The 19,386-nt window shown below is 42.3% G+C and overlaps 1 protein-coding gene across 2 annotated transcripts; it reads left to right on the top strand.

Annotated features, from left to right (window-relative positions):
- The first annotated feature begins 6,034 nt into the window (after positions 1-6,034).
- On the top strand, positions 6,035-19,384 carry LOC114474464 (sialate O-acetylesterase-like). 2 transcript variants are annotated; one of them, XM_028464804.1, is made up of 10 exons: positions 6,035-6,416; positions 8,777-8,938; positions 9,100-9,254; positions 12,873-13,011; positions 13,522-13,687; positions 13,767-13,849; positions 13,928-14,061; positions 15,513-15,667; positions 18,325-18,511; positions 18,598-19,384. In XM_028464804.1, the coding sequence occupies exons 2-10, from the start codon at positions 8,815-8,817 to the stop codon at positions 18,862-18,864; spliced, it is 1,410 nt and encodes a 469-aa protein (XP_028320605.1). In that variant the 5' UTR covers positions 6,035-6,416; positions 8,777-8,814; the 3' UTR covers positions 18,865-19,384. The 2 variants fall into 2 exon arrangements, with proteins under 2 accessions (XP_028320605.1, XP_028320604.1); XM_028464803.1 differs by lacking the exon at positions 6,035-6,416 and adding an exon at positions 6,991-7,188.
- The last annotated feature ends 2 nt before the right edge of the window (positions 19,385-19,386 follow it).

The following is a 19,386-nucleotide window of genomic DNA, read 5'->3' on the forward strand; positions in this document are numbered from 1 at the left end:
AAATATATGAGTAAATATATTATTAAGCATAACTAATAATTTCGCCTTAACACAGGGTTGGGGTTAATTAGAATTGTAATCGCGTAGTTGATAATTAATTACACCTATGGTGTAATTATAATTGTTATTTTAAAAATCTGTTGCTGTCATAATCGTGATTAAATTGTAATTGAGTTCAGATAATTGACTTTGTAAGTGTAATTGCCATGAAAATTTGATAAAAATTGTCAATTGTATTCTAACTCAAAACTGTGGAACCATGTTACAGTTCTATGTACAGTTCTACACATATGTACTGTAGTTAACAATTGTTAAAATATGTTTCATATCAAGCTTTTCCACATTTTACCATTTAAAAACTATTTAAATCAAGGGGTACACGGACACAAAAAAGGCTCAGATGTGCACTCCAAAAATATTATAACCTATATTTTTATTGATTAGGAAGCCTAACAAGGTAACCAATAGATTCAAATAAATATTTGTTTTTAATTGTATTTTACAGCTGATTTAGGACCCGTTATAGTAAGAGATGCTAACAGGAAGCTAACACAAGGGAGGAAAGTTAACTTTTATTAGGTTATTTATTTCAGGTACAGTACAGTCATTGTGATTAATTGCAATTGCATTTTAGTAATTGAGAACGTAATTGTAATTTTTATCTTCTGAGGATAAAAAATAATTGTAATTTAATTGTTATTGGAAAAAATGCTGGTCACTGTAATCGGAACTGAACTGTAATTGAACATGTTTAATTGAAAACGTACTTGTAACTGAAAAATGTAATTGTACTTTATTTAAATTCACTGGAAAAGTTTCTCTCGCACTTTTGTTTCTTTTTTTTTTTTAAAGCAAAACTAAACTAAAAAAAATATACATTTAGGTCAACATTGAAGCTTAAAGATTTTCCCACTAATAGTGTAACAAAGTGCTAATATATTCCACAGATGTGCTCACACTGATTAGATCTCAAGTGTTTGATCATAGTGGGTAAAAAGCAGGTAAAAGTACTCACTCCCTCATATGCAAAGATTTAAAGCCTAATGGTTGTGCTTTATCTTTTGTTCACTTAATCCATTTCAGTTTCTTAAAGCTGCAATTTTTAGAATCGTGAGGCCACCACGCTCTCCCTTCCCCTCCTGAATGAACCTCACCGGTCTTCTTGGGAACGCTGTGCACTTGCACAGTGTGGAACTCTTTACGACTGTTTTCTCCATAGCGACTAGTAACAAATGTGGGGACTTTATCTTGTGTTATTGGAGAGTTTTCTGATGTTTTAGAGACATAAAAACACGTATCACTCTCTGCTGTGAGGACAGGAAGAGGCTCAGAGGTGCTCCTCACACACAAGCTGGAATATAAAGCCATGGGACTGTCCCCACTCTCAAACAGCCAATAGTAACGCTTAAAACAGCTCATGGGCTCGCCCTGTTTGTAGAAAGATCCCTGATTGGCTGAAGTCCAGCATCATGCGCCTGTATTTCTAAAGCCCATTTACAGGACCAGGAGAAGGGACTCACTGTCCACTCAAAACACTTTGGATTATAATATGCAATACAATATAATAAAATGATTATGGATTTTTTACCAAATAAAACCCCCAAAAAAACGGAGCTGTTTCACAAACCTGATTACCAACATTCCCTGCTCAGCCAAACCCTGGAGACAAAACATCCACATGCTGGCAGGAGATTCTGCATTCTTGTATACAAAAGTAACTCAGACGCATTATCTGCAGAATGCAGCATTGACTGTGACCTGAGAGTTAATACAGTACATAAGAAATACTATAATGAGTTAAGGAGTTAAAGAAAACAGCTTTGCCATCAAATAAATTATAATTGATTACTAGAAACCTTTAGTTGTTTTTTTTGTTTTTGTTTTTTTTCTCCATCTTTCCAATACCAAAATAAAGGAAGAAATCCCATACATACACGCATGTGCCTACCCCCAGCCGAGGCGCCAGACGCAGCTCCCGGTATAGCCAACCCTGCCAGACGCAAGGGTCGGGCGTATATGTATGGAGGGGTAGCCGGACGGCCTGCCTTCCCGCTAGGCCCACGGATAAGAAAAACCAGGCCACCTCTAGCTCACCATCGCAGGGGCGTAAAGGAGAGACCCTGGTCACTTTGGACTAGTACCCAGCACAAGTTCCCCAAAGGAGGTGCCGGTAGCCATATTAAGGCTGTAAAACCTTGCAAAGGTGGACGGACTCGCCCACGTAGCGGCCGCACACACTTCGGAGAGGGTGGCTCCCCGCCACAGGGCCCAGGAAGCGGCAACGCCTCTTGTGGAGTGCGCCCGTACCCCTCCCGGAGCCGGAGCGCCGGAGTCTGTGTAAGCCCGTTGGATCGTTTCCACGATCCAGTGCGACAGCCTGGATTTAGACACCGGCTGACCTAGGCGCCGGGGCTGAAAACAAACAAAAAGCTGGTCGGTCTTCCTGACCGCACCAGTTCGCTCAATGTACACCTTAAGCGCCCTGATCGGGCATAGCCTCGACCCGTCCTGCGCCCCCTCATCCCTGTCCCGGGAGGGGCGGAGGGACATTAACTCTACTGGCTGGTTTAAGTGAAAGTCCGAGAGCACCTTCGGCAAGAACGCAGGATTTGGGCGTAAGAGCACACCCGCACCGCCGGGCAGGAATCTACAGCAGCTCTCGTGCATCGACAGAGCCTGTAGTTCTCCGACCCTCCGCGCTGATGCCACCGCTATGAGAAACGCCGTCTTCAGTGACAGCCATTTCATGTCCAGGGGCTCGAAGGGTCCCAGCCGCAAGGCAGCCAGCACCAGCTTCAGGTCCCACGTCGGGACAGCCAACCTTCTACAGGGGACAAGCCTAGCAGCACCTTTCAGGAACCGTGAGACGAGGACGCAGTCAACCTCGGCCAACTTGTTATCGCCAACACGAGCGGCCTTGATTGCAGCCACCATTCCCCTAAGGGTGGAAGGTGATCTCCCTGCCTCGAGCAGCTCCTGTAGATACCGGAGTATCTCGGGGGCCGAGCAGGTCAGCGCATCAGCCCGATTCAGCCTACACCATGATGAGAAGAGGTCCCAGCGGTATGAATAGGCTGCTCTAGTCGATGGTGCTCGAGCGCCCTGAATGGTCCGGACCACCGACCGGGCTAACCCCATGCCCAACAGGCTGGCCCTCTCAGGGGCCAGAGCCTGAGCCCCTGGGGAAAGGGATGGAACAGGGTCCCCTGCGCCTGACTCAGGAGGTCCCGGCGAGCTGGAAGTTCCCAAGGACTCCCGTCCAGGAGAGGGGCCAATCCCGAGAACCACATCATGTGTGGCCAGTTGGGAGCCACCAAGATTAGCCTCACCTCCTCCACCTGGGCCCTCAGCAGCAGGGTGGGAAGGAGACCGAAAGGGGGGAAAGCATACAGCAACCCCGGGGGCCATTGGTGTGCCATGGCATCGACGCCCAGCGGGGGGTCGTCCCTCCCCACGGAAAAGAACAACGGGCAGTGCGTGTTGTTCCGGGATGCAAACAGGTCGGCGACAGCCCTGCCGAACCGACCCCAAATCTCCTCGGCTACTTCCGGGTGCAGTCGCCACTCTCCCGGGGCCGGGCCCCCCCTGGAGAGCAGGTCCACCCCCAGGTTCACCATCCCAGGCACATGCATGGCTCTGAGTGACAGGAACCTCGTGCCTGCCCATTTCCACAGACTGTGTGCCACCCTGCAAAGGCCCGGGGAACCTAGGCCCCCTTGCCTGTTGACGTAAGCCGCCGCCGCTGTGCTGTCCGTTCTCACGAGTACGTGACGGCCCTGCAAGCTGAGTTCGAAGTGCCGAAGAGCCAAAAAGATGGCCCTCAGCTCCAAGACATTGATATGCCGGGCCAGCCAGGCACCAGTCCAGCTTCCGCTGGCACCTTCGCCTTCGTGGACCGCGCCCCATCCCGTCAGGGATGCATCCGCAGAGATCACCTGGCGGTGGAGCACAGGACCCAGCAAACTCCCTTTGGCGATGTTGGTCGGTGTATCCCACCATGTTAGGGCTGAACGCAGTCTCCTGGTGACCCCCACTTTGGCACGCAGGTGCCTCTGTGGACAGAGCCCCCAGAAAAAGAGGCACCTCTGTACTGGGCGCATGTGCAGGAGTGCCAGCGGCACCACCTGCACCGATGCCGCCATAAGGCCCAGGAGGCGAAGACAAAGCCTCCATGTAACCCTGGCTCCCAGCGAAAACTGGGAGGGGCAGATCCTGAGGGATTCCTGCCTTTCCCAAGTCAGTGTCACTAACCCAGTCCTGGCATCCAACCACATGCCCAGGACCTGGGTGGCCTGTGCCGGCTGTAGACTGCACTTCTTTTTGTTAATCCGCAGTCCCAGACTCGTGATGTGTGCCAGTAAGACTGTGAGATGGCGGCGACACCGCTCCTCCGTCTGTGCACATAATAGCCAGTCGTCCAGGTAGTTCATCACCCGGAGACCCAGGCAACGCAGAGTCCCCAAAACCGCATCCATACATCTGGTGAAGGTGCGGGGGGCCAAAGAGATTCCGAAGGGGAGGACGCAGAACTCGAAGGTTCTGCCTTCGAAGGCGAACCTGAGGAACCGCCTGTGCCCTTCCCAGATCGGTATTTGAAAATAGGCATCCTCCAGGTCGACGGTAGCAAACCAGTCGCCTACCAGGACAGCCTGCTTCACTCCCGGTATGGTCAGCATCTTGCATTTCAGAGGCCGGAGGAACTTGTTCAGCCCTCTGAGGTCTAATATTGGCCGGAGGGTACCATCCCGTTTCGGGATGAGGAAATAACGGGAATAAAACCCCGCCTGACGGTTCTCCCTCCCCACCTCCCGGATGGCCTTCTTCTCGAGGAGAGAGGAGACCTCTGAACGCATAGCCCCTCTGTGCTGCAGGTCTGTGATTACAAAAAATACAGTTCGGCTGCAGCATGGACTGCGACAACCACAGGTGGCGTCTGACCGTCCAGAGGCTCGACATGGCTTTTCCCGCCGCCTCGGCCTGCTCTCTCATTAGTTTAGAGAGAAGTGAGGAGACCTGTTGCAGCTCCAACAGCAGGTCGTCACTGCACCCCTCCTTCAACCGCTGAATCAGATGGCGTTGATACAGGGACAATATGGCCCCCGTATTGCCAAGCTGAGTCTGGACCGCCATGGCACCATGCATTTTGGTGAGTAGTGCGTCCATTGTCCTGCAGTTTTTACTGGGGCAGCTACTTCTCCCGAGCAAAGATTGCGATGGCGACACCAAAGCCGCTAAAGCCTGGTCCACCGGAGGTAAAGGCCCACAGCCAATCCTCTCACGGTTGTGAACCGCCCCTAGGCGTCTACAGAGCCCAGACCAGCGACCTGACGGCGACTGGAATTGCTTCTGGAGCACCTCCTCAAAGTCCGAGAGGAGAGGGACGAGGAAGCGCGTGGAACGACTCCCCTCCGCGTCATCGAACCGGGAGGGGGGAGGCCCCTGGTCAGATGGCAGCTCTATGCCTAATGCCGCTGCCGCCCTGCTCACAATCTCCTGGAGGAGAGGGGGTGGCTCCGCCCGTTCCTCCACGACCGTTTGCTCCCCCAATGGGAAGGCATAACTGTCTGAGGGCTCCAGGCTCAACACATCGACCTCACCGTCCAACTCTGAGTCAGATGGGCGGCCCCTCTCTGCCCCCACCGATAACATAGCTGGGGGCCGAGGAGTGGGAGGCTTGTCAAACCAGCCCTGTGATCGCACGTGCCCCGACAGAAGCCCACCACTAGGGGGCAAAGGGGGACACAAGTCGGCTGAGCTCTGTGCTGCTGGAGCCACAGTCCTAGAGCGCTTGGCCGACTGCAGTCCATGCACAGGTGTGGGCGGCTGTGCCCTAAACACATGGCATCGGGCCTCCCTCAGTCTCACCGATAAGCAAAAACAGCTCATACAGGAGGATGGGTCATCCCTTGCCATAAATGCATGATCGCTGCCCAGGCACATCACACAGTAATCATGGCCGTCCTCTGCAGGCATTCTCGTATCGCAGCCCCTGCAGGGAGGTCCCTCTCGGCTTGCCATACTGACGTAGCAGGCAAACCAGGAAGTGATCTCGCACGCTGTGTTTTGTTTTTAGCCGAAGCAGCTAACAGTTGCTACTCCTCTTTTCTTCGCGCTGTCAGAAGACACAGCAGCGAGCCTACACACACAAACACACACACTGGAGGACACGCAGATGCGGAAGCCGGACAGCCAGCAATACACCTCGAGTCGCTCCAGCGCCAGGCGGAGAGGGGACGCCGCACCACGCCCGCCGACCAGGTCGGCTTCGGGGGTGGACTGTACCTGGGCGCGTTAGCAGAGCGGATCGTGCAATACGCCCTACGGTACCCCTTCGCCAATTCTACTACTGAGAATAAAGGGCAGACAAGCGATCCCGAGAGGGGTCCGAAGACTCTCGACTCCTACTCCCACACACGGTAAGCGCTAATCTCCCTCACACGTCTGTCTCTCACGTCTCCTACTGCCAGAGTGGAAATCAATGAATCGGTGATTGCATGCACACCTGGGGCTTTTAAGCCCGTGCATGGGCCACGTAGTGGTGTGTCTTAAAGAAATATCCACGTCAACTGTCCCAGTGGGATCAGTCCCCGTACATATGGAATATGTAACTGGGTGGAGAGATAGTCTCGATACGATAGAGAATGTCTTTTCCCCCTGAGGCAGTAATATCTATTTTGTCTTTCATATAGTTACTAAGCCACAGTAATAGTGTGGTTACATAAGAATGTAACCATAAAGTCTTTTAATTTATTATTTTTTTTATATGGAAATTAGTCAAACAATCGTAATTTGGCCAGCATTAAAATTTCAAATTTTCTAACAGTAAGAACAAATGTCTCTCAGAATCAAATGCTGCAAATTTGAATAATTAAATAATTATAATTTAATTCCTGCTTGCAGACCTTATTTTTTTCCCGTCAAACTAAACATAATAAATGACCGCGCTCTGTCGAGCTTTTATTTTGAAAGTCAGCTGTACCTGTAGTTGGTGTCACGTGCTGGAAACTCGTCGTCTCCACTTCTGGTTTTCCCGAGTAATAACATAAACAGTTTAGTGTTTAATGAGTGTTAACGGTGGTATTTTTGGTTAGGCTTTAATGTTTTAAATCTCCAGCTTTTCACCCATCATGGTTGCACCACTTTGTGCTGCGGTTGTGGTTGTTCTTTCTGCTTTTTTTCCGGGCATTGGTGAGTAAAGATTGTATTCCTAATGTGAGTGATTTTTGCGTTTTAGCAGCATCTCATGCACTGCTAAAGCTGTGTACGGGTTTTAATGAAGCCATACACTAATATGGCCTTATTAAAACCAACTGTGTAAGATATTTCTGCTTAAAATGTGAAAATTACAAGTTTTCCTTGAACGCATCTTCCCACGCGACCCAACTCCGTCACTAGTCCTTTTTATTCGTAAAAAAACAATGTATTTTGATTTAATTAAACTGTTTTTTTCCCCCTGTTTGTTTTACGCACACACATTCAGTGAATGATTATCTGATTATATTTCTAGACTTTTATCATGTTAATGCTCCATTTGAAAGTAATTGTCATTTTTATGCTGGTTATGGTGTTTGTAGGTACTGATAAATGATGTGTGTGCTCATACAGTTACTTTTTAAACCACACTGCTGCTATATTATTAATGATTTTTTTAAAATCATAAATCACTTTATCAACTTCCTATTGCGAAGCCTGTTCACATAGATCACGTGTCAAACTCTAGGCCCGGGGGCCAAATCCGGCCTTTTAGAGCATCCAGTTTGGCCCACAAGAGAAAGCAAAAATGACAGAGAAATCATAGAACATTGTGTAAAATACAGAACAATTCCCTTCACAAAGTCAATGAAACTCTACAATATTTCATGTTTGCATGTTCATGTGGAATTGTTTGTTTTGTTTTTTTCTTAAGAATTTTATATTTCGATAAACGCTATGAGATGATTATTGAGTTGAATATTTGCCAGGGCTCACAGTTTTCCCGTCCTTATATCACATGATGGCAGTCAATTTTAATCTCAAGTTGTTGAAAGAACCTGAAATATTCCACAGATTTTTCCCCAAAATTAAATAAAAATTTCAAATTCAAATTACTCACAAAATCAAGGACATTAAGTGAAAATCCTGATATCTGTCACTTATTGCTTGTATATTGTTGGTACTTTACTTACCTTCTATGTTATTTATGCGTGGAACTGGGGATGTCCCGATACATTTATTTATTTATTTTTTTTTCATTTCCGATATGATACCGATATTGGAGCCTTGCATATCAGCCGATCCTGATATTGATCCGGTACAATATCAGCATGAATCATACATACTTTTTTTTTTTTTTTAAATAAAAAAATAACACTCATTTTGTAGTGTAGAATGTTAGAAAAGGCTTGATCAAGTGATGTTCCTCAAACAGAGAACAATAGTCAGTAACAGTAGGTATGAGATAAACTGACTGATTATTAACCAATTGGTTACATACATTTTAACCTTCAATATAATATCTATAGTACTATACAATTGAATAAAAAAATGAATTATAAATAAATAATAACAATTGGAAATTTGAATCTGATATTTGTTTTCAGGCTGATATCAGACCGATATCGGATCGGGACACCCCTACGTGGAAGTGCGAACTTTGGCACAATAACATTGAATATGCTTGTTTTCCTCCCTACAATCTACGGCCCACTTGCGATCCAACAGGTCCTTGTTTGGCCCATGAACTAACGTGAGTTTGACCCCCCCTGACGTATAGCTTCTGTGTGCTCCTATTGGTTAGATGGGAGCCTGCTCTTTGCCTCGTACTATGGCGACCACATGGTGCTGCAGAAGTCTCCACAGAGAGCTGTGGTGTGGGGTTATGGACCTGAGGGTGCAAAGATCACTGTGTCTCTGTCAGGACCAGTAAACCAGGAAGCTTCACCAGTCACTGTGACCAAAGGTAAATTAAATCAAATCAGGATTTAGTCTGACGTCCTCAAAAATCCTAAATCTGAGTCACTGATTAACCTTTTTCTTTGAGTAATAATGGATAGTAGAGCTGATGAACATGAAACTTCCCCCAGTTCTGGTGACACTTATCTAATTTGACCATGTTTACAGGCATCTGGAAAGTCACCCTTGACCCTGTTGATGCTGGAGGTCCTTACACAGTGAACGTATCTTCTACAAACTATACAGCCATTCTGAAAGATGTGCTTTTTGGAGACATTTGGGTGTGTGGAGGGCAGAGCAACATGCTCTTTCAAACTTCACAGGTAAAGTTTACAGTCAGTGGAATGAATACTTGAGCTTATATTCATCAGTTGTGTCATTATTTAAATTTTGGTGTTCTGGGTTGTGAGCAGGGTTAGGGTCAATTACATTTTTCCATTATAACTACGTTTTCAATTACCCGTGTTCAATTGCGATTACAGTTACCAGCATTTTTTCCCAGTTACAATTAAATTACAATTCTCTGAAAGTCCATTGCAATTACGTTCTCAATTACGAAAGTTCAATTACAATTAATCACGATTACTGAGCATGAAATAAATAACCTAATAAAAGTGAACCTTACTGTTAGCGTCTCTTATGATAACAGGTCCTAAATCAGCTGTAAAATACAATAAAAATCAATATCTATCATCTAATTTCTTTCCTATTTATTAGTTACCATGTTAGGCTTCCTAATCAATGGAAATATAGATTTTAATATTTTTGATGTGGGCATCTGAGCGTTTTTTGTCTGTGCACCCCTAGAATTCAATTTTTTTAAATGATAAAATGTGGGATTGCTTGATATTAATCATATTAATAATAATTGTTAACTACATACAGTATGAGTAGAACTGTTAAATTATATTGACAATTTTTATATAATTTTCATGGCAATTACAAATACAAGTCAATTATCTAAAGTAAATTACAATTTAATTACAACAACATTTTTAACTTCACAATTACAATTGTAATTGTAGTTATTTATCAATTACACGATTGCAATTTTAATTGAACCCAACCCTGGTTGTGAGTGATTTTTCCCTTTAGAGTATTAGTGCTTGAGAGTTTGAATGCCTTTCTTCATTGACAATAACGATAATTAACTCTAAACAAAACACAAAGAAAGTAATAATGAGAAAACCTAAAAATGTAGCAGAAATTAATAGAGAATTAAATTTAGACTGCATTAGATATGTGACCGGGAACTAAATGTTACAGTTAGGGATGTTACGATTCGATTTACAACACTGGGTTCACGATACGATTCTCTCATGATTTATTTTACAAAATGGGACTGTAGACAAATGATGAATGAAAAATTTTCCTTTATTTTTTTGGGGAAAAAACTAGAAAATACTGTACTATTTTCCTTTTATTTTTGTCAAAAGAATCCCTTGATAAACTATTCAAAACAATGCAATTTAAAAATAAATCTATAATAATTTTGTTCTGGTTCTTTAGTAAACAATGCAAACTGCATACTAGTTCTTTCTCTTTTTAAAAGTGAAACTGAAATTGTATTTTGCGCTTTGACAATTGGACTTAAAAAAAAAAACAGTCTCCACTGTATTTATGTCAGATATTTGTTTGACAAGCAGAGGGCGCTGGTTACCCAGTGATCGGTTGGCATGCAGTTATTCTAGCAGTGAAGAAGAGATTCTATGCGCTAGCAGACAGAGCTAATAGAAAAATGTGACTTTTACAGATATTCACGTACAATTACAGATATTCTTTCGGTGCTAAAGGGGTAAGGAATCATTTATGAACATGTTTAAGAGTAGAAGGCGGCCAGAAAGAAAGTAGTAGCAAATTCCGCCCGCTACCTCAGCATTTGGACAAGAGAAGGATAGATATATAATATATATCTATATGTATATGCTGTTTAAAAAAAGTACTGCGATTCAATTTTCAGAGAATCGATGTGAACCGTGATACCTATGAATTGATTTTTAACTGCCTTACGATTAATCGTTACATCCCTAGTTACGGTGGAACTAAAGTGCACAATATGATTTACGTCGAAATGTACTTCACATGGAGCAGAACAATAAACAAACTTTTTAGGACAAATAGAGGATTTTCACGACGTGTCATCAACCCGGAAGTCGCCATTTTGGCAGCAGCAAAACAAACCGCATGCACACAAGCAAATCCTGAATTTTGAGAGGAAATGGTGAATTATTGCGATGGATAAACCACAGAAAAGCTCCTCAAAATGCGTTATCGAAGTAAAGGCATACAGGGAAGGACTTGGTCCGCAGAAAAGGGCACGATATTTGGAAAAGTTAGACTTTATTGGTGGTGCAGATCCATTTGAGTCAGCTCCCTCATTTTGGATCAAGATCCGGAGAGTCTTCCGTCTATTATACTGTTTATCCTGATATCGTCATCTACCTGGTTTTCGCCAAACCCATACGCAGCGTAAGACTTTAAATTTTATAAAAGTTTGCAGGTCTATAACCAGATGTTGTGTGGATCAAGTCATCAACAGATGTGACGTGAAGGCCAAAGTAAGTAATGTAATAACGGTAAAAGTTCAGACCTTTTACCTGGAAAACAATTAGAAATACAGCACATTTTAGCTCTACATTTTAACAACTGTGTTGCTATTGTAGCAGGCTATTAAATGTATTTATATAAAGCCAGTGCCACATGCATTTATGTGAATTTTATTATCATAATCACACTAGAAAATTAGTTCAGCGCCGCTGCTATCAACAATTCACTCACTTGACAAGAAATGGGCCGAACAAATTTGGATGTTGTCCAGATTTGTGTCGCAGATCCTGTTTAGCTTCGCTAGCCACTAGCGCCTTCTTTCCTCTGATCATTTTTGACATTATTCTCCCTGATTTGTTATAACTTTTGGCACTCTATAAAACTCCAAATGTTTTTTATGGTCTGTCCGATTGGTACAGCCAAAAATACGGCAATAATTCATTGTTTCCTCTCGAAATTCAGGATTTGCTGGTGTGCGTGCTGTTTGTTTTGCTGCTGCAATATTGGAAATATGGCAACTTCCAGGTTGATACTGTTACTTTTCCCCTGTTAGTTAAGTAAATGTGAAAAAAATGTACCGGTAATTTGTCAGGATTATTTGAGGGGTAATGGGCACAGGTGGGGCTTGAACGTTCACCTTCGTGGCAGCTGGTCAAAAATAAAAAAATACTTAATGTCTGTCATGTTGGACTTGTCTTTTATTTTGAACTATACTTTTTTTTTTTTGACAGGCATCCTGTGAAATGCATGATGCATAGGAAAATATATAGGTTTATGTTTTAAAAAAAGATTATAAGTGTGTTTTCAACAGCTACAGTGGATATAAAAAGTATACACACCTCTGTTCTAATGCCAGGTTTTTGTGATGTAAAAAAAAAAATGACACCAAGATAATTAATTTCACAACTTTTTCCACCTTTAATGTGATTTATAACCTGTACAATGCAATTGAAAAACAAACTGAAATCTTTCAGAGAGGTGAAGTAAAAATAAAAAACTGAGAGAATGACGTTGCAAAAGTCTGCACACCCTTTTATAACTGGGGACGGGGCTGAATAAATCCTAAATAAAAAAAAAATATTTTTGAAAAACTAAATGTGGTTAGTTGAATTCTAAAAAAAAAAAAAAAAAAAAAAGTGGGTCAAAATTGAATGACCGTAGTAAAATGTGGGACCCAGGGTGAGATCAGTTGAGAACCCCTGACTTAAAGCGTGTGGTTTACTACGATGGTAAATCTATTGCATTTTGTACCAATTCACATGAATAATGTTCAATTCATTGATTTTTTACACAAAACACAGGCATCTCAGATGCTCTATTCCTATCCAACGAACAAAGCAGGACATTTTTAGTGTTTCTCTGAATCTCTGAAATATGATGAATGATTCTCTTAGATGTTCAACGCTTCAGAAGAGCTGGCCCTGGCAGCAAAGTATCCTCACGTGAGACCTTTCATGGCAGCTTTAAAAGAGAGTGAAACTGAGCTGCCTGACCTGGTTGAAGTGAAGCTTCCCTGGTTTGTGGCCAGAGCTGGTAAGATGATGCCCTTTTCTTCTTCATTGATTGATTATTTACCTATTTTTATGTAACATATTTGGAGTTATTCACTATAAATTCCTCTTTATCTGTCACTTTCACTGTGAAAGAGCTGTTCCATGTCAGGTAACAACTCAAAATTATCAACTGTGCATCTGCAGGTGTGGGGATGTAAGGTCACACATGGTTAGACACGGACAGACAAGTTTTACACAGCTAAAAGAGCGTGGGGTCAAATTGACCCCAGAGGAACACCAATGCGTGCAATATGCGTTCAGCACAATGAAAAAATAAAATATCATCATGATGATTTTATGCTTAATTAATTGTACCCATCAAATTAGGAAAATTTATGAAATATGATTTAAAAAAAAAAAAAAAGTCTGTTATTACTTTATGAATGATGAACATTGAATGGGGGTCAAATTGACCCCAAGGATAATAGGAGGGTTAAACTTTCTGCTTCCCGATGATTGGGCTTACGCTTGTTTTTTTTAAACTTTACAGACGTACTGTCGGAGTTTTCGGCTGTGTGCTGGCTTTTTGGACGTTATCTGTATGACACCATGAAGTATCCCATTGGACTGGTGGAATCGTGTTGGGGAGGAACCCCTGTGGAAACCTGGTCCTCCTCTCGAGCTCTGCATATGTGTGACCTGGACAAGCTTGAAGGGTGATGACACAAACAAAGACAATGTTTCTATGCTAATTAGCCTAATGCTAATTGAATTCCTGCTGTCCCACCCTTTCAGTCCACACAACAATTCCTTGTTATGGAACGCAATGATCCACCCACTGCTCAACATGACCATCTATGGAGCCATCTGGTACCAAGGTGAATCTACACACGTGCTAAACAAATGCTTAGGTACACAACATACACTACGTGTGTAAAGTCATTTCGCTCTTTCAGGTGAAGCAAACACAGAGTATCATCAGGACAAGTATAACTGTTCCTTCCCCGCTATGATTGATGACTGGAGGATGGCCTTTCACCAGGGCTCTGGAGGACAGACAGCAGCCGACTTCCCCTTTGGATTTGTCCAGGTGTGTCACACATCATCTCGTCACCCTCATAACAAAAGTATCAAAGTAATTTTTTTACCCAGTTTTAGATTGTATGTCTACTTCATCTTTTTTTATTAAAGCTAGGGTTGGCGATTTTCTCCAGATACACTTTTTAAGTTTTTGGTTGAAATTTTCTTTATGTCCTTATAGAAATTAAGATCTTAAGTGCTCTGAAAAAGGGACGAAGAAAATCCATCATCTGTAGCAGCTGTAAACCTGTAATAACTTCGACCAATGGAAAAAAACTAACAATTTTTTTAACCAATCACGTCTCCCTGTCTCCCTGCTTGTTCTCGATCCCTCGCATGCACAAGCTTTCACTGAAAGCGCGTCACCGCTGACAGAGTTAAAACAAAGTTTTTGGTCATGTTTTTAACATATATAACGGTAAAGTTTATTGTTTACTTATTGCTAAATGAGACATGAGACAACAAAGTTTTTACACAATACAAACGATGAGCTGAGCTCCTCTTCTGCGGCAGCTGTGCGCGTGCATGTGAGTGAGACGGAGCACAGAGGGAAGGGGCGAGGGGGGGTAAAGGCGGAGCAGTTGGGGAGGCTACATTCATAATCATGCTAGCTTTTGAAAATCGCCTACCCTACCTTTAAATTCACTATTCCTGTAGTTAATATATGGAAGAGAAGGAAGTGACATAGCAGCTTAACACTCCCGTGTTTGAAGCAGCTGAATTACTCAGCGCTTCAGGCTGTGTGTTTATCGCAGCAGCAGCAGCAGTGGAGACGGACTCACAATCACAATAGCCACTTAGTCATGTGGTTTACTGTAATGTGCAGTTTTTTGGCTGAAAACAATAACAGTGTTTGGATAGCAAAAAGAAAATCGCTTTGGTGATCACTGATCTGCCTCGCAAGAGCAAAGCATGAAGTCAGCGTCTACAGACACGCCTATTCATGAATATGCATAAGTAGGCCCCAAAACAGCCCGTTTTTAGAACTGCTCAAAATCACTTTTCAGAGGCTAAAACTCTGGAAAACAGGCAAGTTTGTGAAAATAAACCTCAAATACTATGTTGTTGGGGTTCTTAGAACAAATGGAGATGGGTGAAAACTAGCATGACATGGGACCTTGAAATAAAGAAGTAATCTCAAATACTAATAAATAATAATAATCAAAATCCAGATGTTTAAGGAAGAAACAAGAAAAAGAACCTTTACATAAAAATGGGTATAAAAGGGATCAAGTAAACAAGCTCGTGGTTTGAGTTTGTGACAGTGGGCTGGGGTAAATATAAAAACAGATTTTTATCCTTTGAGCAAAGGCCTTTGAACCCTCACGTACTTCCCTAGAGCTGCTCCTGAGAGACGGGTTAACAGTGATTTCACGCTCTGTATGTATGCCTATGCAAATGATGTGATGAAGTGAATTCTCAAACTCAAAGATGTGTTTAAATCCTTTCTCTCCTGTGTAGTTATCCACCAACAACAAAAAGAACATCGACGACGGCTTCCCAGAGCTCCGCTGGCACCAAACAGCAGACTTCGGATTTGTCCCAAATGCCAGGATGAAGAAAACCTTCATGGCTGTGGCTTTTGATTTACCAGATGAAAAATCTCCCTACGGCACGTAAGGATTTCGCTTAGATATTCACAGATTTATCTGAGAGCTTCTTTTTATATTTTTTTTTCTCATGTGCTACTTTTAAATATGTTGAGACTCTGCACATCTGTATGAAACCTCAAAATGACACATTACTCACCATCACTAGAGGCCCATCCCCGTTTTTTGGAAAAGTGAGAAACTAGACTAAGGCTACGTTCACATTGCAGGCAAAAGGGACCCAAATCACATTTTTTGGGGGGTCAAGTGACCATGTCAGATTTTTTTAGAAGCAGTGTGAACCCTCAAATCTAGCCCTTACTGTATCAGATTTTTTCAAATCAAATTTAGAACACAATGGCTACATTCACACTGCCAGTCCTTAATGCTCAATTCTGATCATTTGCTCAGATCCGATTTTTTGGTTTGACCGTTCACAGTTAAGTGTGATCTGTATCAGACTCCAGTGTGAACTGTTTGCGGCTCCGAACTGACCCACATGTGCATTTTTGCGTTTGTCTCAAAGTTTTTGTGCACTGGAGCCGTAGGATGAATGAACAGAATGAGAAGAAAGAAAGAGAGAGAGCCAAGTATTTCTGTTTTGGCTTATTGTGATGCTGATTAGCTTTTAAACGCAGACCAGTTATAGTATGAACCTTCAAGCTTTGACCCAAACCCAACAGGCATTCGGATATTTACTGTATCTCAGAGCCCGACCTGAAACCGACAGTTAAAACCTCCTTTTTTCCTCATACAAAATAACATATTTACGTTTGTTTAAGTGGTAAACCCGCTTTTATTAATAAACAACTGTTATTGTCAACATCAGATCAGTGCATGAAGTAACAATCGAACGTTAAACACAAACAGGCACAGTGTGCGCAAGAAATAGTGGATCTATTTACTAGGGATGTAACGATTCACTCAACTCCCGATACGATTCGATTCACGATACTGGGTTCACGATACGATTCTCTCACGATTTATCTTACAAAATGGGACTGTAGACAAATTTACTGTATTATTTTCCTTTTATATATATAAAAGAATCCCTTGATAAACTATTCAAAACAATGCAATTTAACTAAAAATAAATCTTGAATGAAATAAATAAAGGAATAATACAAATGAAAATTAAGCCTATTAATTTAAATTCTGGTTCTATAATAAACAATGCAAAACTGCATTATAGTTCTTTTTCTTTTTAAAAGTGCAACTGAAAATGTATTTTGTTCCTTAACTATTGGACTTTAAAAAAAAAACCAAACCGTGATTACACTGATTTATGCCATATTTGTTTGGACCAGCAGAGGGCGCTGGTAACCCAGTGGTCGGTTGGCATGCAGAAATTCTTGCAGTGAAGAAGAGAAGCTATGCTAGCAGACAGAACTAATTGAAAAACGTGACTTTTACAGATATTCAAGTAATATTACAGATATTCTTTCGGTGCTAAAGGGGCAATGAATCATTTATTAACATATTTAAGAGTAGAAGGCGGCCAGAAAGAAAGTATTAGCAGTCTCCGCCCGCCACCTACACTTGTACACTTTAAAAAAAGTACTGCGATTCAAATTTCAGAAAATCGATATCAACCGTGATACCTATGAATCGATTTTTAACTGCCTTACGATTAATCGTTACATCCCTACTATTTACATAATCCAGGTATCAAAGATATAGATAATCCATGTTGGATTGTATCAACAGTGGATGCTTCAAGCCTGTCCCTCTCATCTATGGTGAGCAGACCTGCTACAGCTGTTACCGTTAAGTGACATCAACGCATCAAATTCACTTTCACTGTTCACACTGAGTTTGTATTGAAAAAAATCAGATACGTAACGGATTTAGGACCACATATGAAAGTGACCTGGGTCGGATTTGAAAAAAATCAGAATTGTGTTTAACAGATCGGATACAGGTCGTATATGGGCAAAAAGATAGGATTTTATTAGCATTTGCCTGCTGTGTGAACGTAGCCTTTAATGTGGTCCCAAATCAGATACAGATCGGATTTTTTTCAAAGCGATCTCAGTGTGAACGGCTGAGGTAGATTTGATGCGCGTTTAATACGTTGGCGTCACTTTATAGTGACGCACGTCATCATTCTGCTCAGTGGGAGCTTTGCAAAAATAGATGATAGCAATGATGAAACAAGTCAATGGAGGGGCAGCGAGGTCTTGGGCGTAATGAGTACCAGTATATGGGGTGACACTTCCATACAAGCAAAGCTTGAAAGTTCATCCCACTGCACAAAAACTTTGAGACAAACGTGAAAATGCAAACTTCCTCCATGTTTATGTTTGTGCGACAGCGTGCATCATGTGGGTCAGTTTGGAGCCACAAGCAGTTCACACTTGAACTGCTACACAAATATTTCAATTGCGCTTAAAGGCTTGCAGTGTGAACGTAGTGAGTTTTCATGTTGTTGCACACGTGTCATTGTGTAGCTCAAGTTGCTTTTTCCATAAACATGCCTCTGGTTCACACAGAAAAGAGCTCAACGTTCATAACAGAATCATTTGACTTTGATATGTTACAGCCTTAGAGACCAAACCCCATCGCTGAAACTAGACATTAAGCCTTTTTTTTCATAAGTCGAGATGTTTTTTTCCTGCGCACACCAATTTTTGGAAGGCCTAAACTCATCTGTATCATATTTGATTGTTGATCTCATTTTTCAGGATCCATCCACGGGACAAGCAGGACGTAGCCCTCAGACTGTTACTGGGAGCCAGGGCTGTGGCTTATAATCAAAAGGATGTTCTTTTCCAGGGACCTTTCCCGCTACAAATTGAGTCTTCTCAAATGCAAATCAATGTTACCTACGACCAAATAGTTAACGTTGATTCATCTACAATAATCTTTGAGGTAAAGCTGTCAGATCACTCTGAATTAGTGCATCCAGTCAAAGGTTCAACCCACAATCAACCATTTTTTGTGTTTATTCCCATCAGATCTGCTGCTCAGAGACTGCAGCACCTTGTGGCAGTAATTCCCTCTGGGTTCCAGCTTCCATCATGAACTGGGGTCCATCCAATGTCCTGCTATCTACATCTTTGTGCAACTCGTCCTCGGTCGCTGCTCTTCGATATGCGTGGAAGGATTGGCCGTGTAACTTTAAAGCCTGTCCCATCTATGACGCCAGCAACACTTTACCTGCACCGCCTTTTGTTGCCCATCGACGCACAGGAGGAAGAAACCATGAAAACGAGCTCAAATAAACGCCGCAAAGTGCCAAACTCATGCATTGTTTTAGGATCTATTAGAATGTGTGTGAACAGTAGAGGCTGGGATTATAAATTGACACAGACATAATCCAAACGTTAAATTACGTTCTATGATAAACTACAGCAGGGGAGTCAAACTCATTTTAGTTCAGGGGACAAATATGGACCAAGACATTAATACAATCTAAGCAATAAGTGACAGATACTTAAATGTTATTTGATTTATTCATTTTTTTAACCATTTTTTTTTTTTTTATTTGGGGAGATTTTGAGAAAAAAATGTAATGAGAAATTGCAGGATTTTGGAAAAAATGTAGAGTTCTTCCAACAACATTTTACAACTGAATTATTTGGTCATTTACACAACGATTCATTTTCATTAGGTCCTGCGGGCCTTGAGTTTGACACGTGAACTATAGGGCAGTGGTTCCCAAACTAGGGTACTTGAACACCTCTCAGGAGGTACACAGAAACATTTGTAAGTTTTGTTTTTGAACATATTTTTGTTGTACATGC

The sequence above is a fragment of the Gouania willdenowi genome, chromosome 13, assembly GCF_900634775.1.
Source record: "Gouania willdenowi chromosome 13, fGouWil2.1, whole genome shotgun sequence".
NCBI classification, from domain to species: Eukaryota; Metazoa; Chordata; class Actinopteri; order Blenniiformes; family Gobiesocidae; genus Gouania; species Gouania willdenowi.

Coding starts and splice junctions, on each gene's coding strand:
- LOC114474464 (XM_028464803.1), top strand. CDS start 7,128: ATGGTTGCACCACTTTGTGCTGCGGTTGTGGTTGTTCTTTCTGCTTTT. Junction 7,189..8,776: donor TGCTTTTTTTCCGGGCATTG/GTGAGTAAAGAT, acceptor CCTATTGGTTAG/ATGGGAGCCTGCTCTTTGCC. Junction 13,688..13,766: donor GACCTGGACAAGCTTGAAGG/GTGATGACACAA, acceptor CCACCCTTTCAG/TCCACACAACAATTCCTTGT.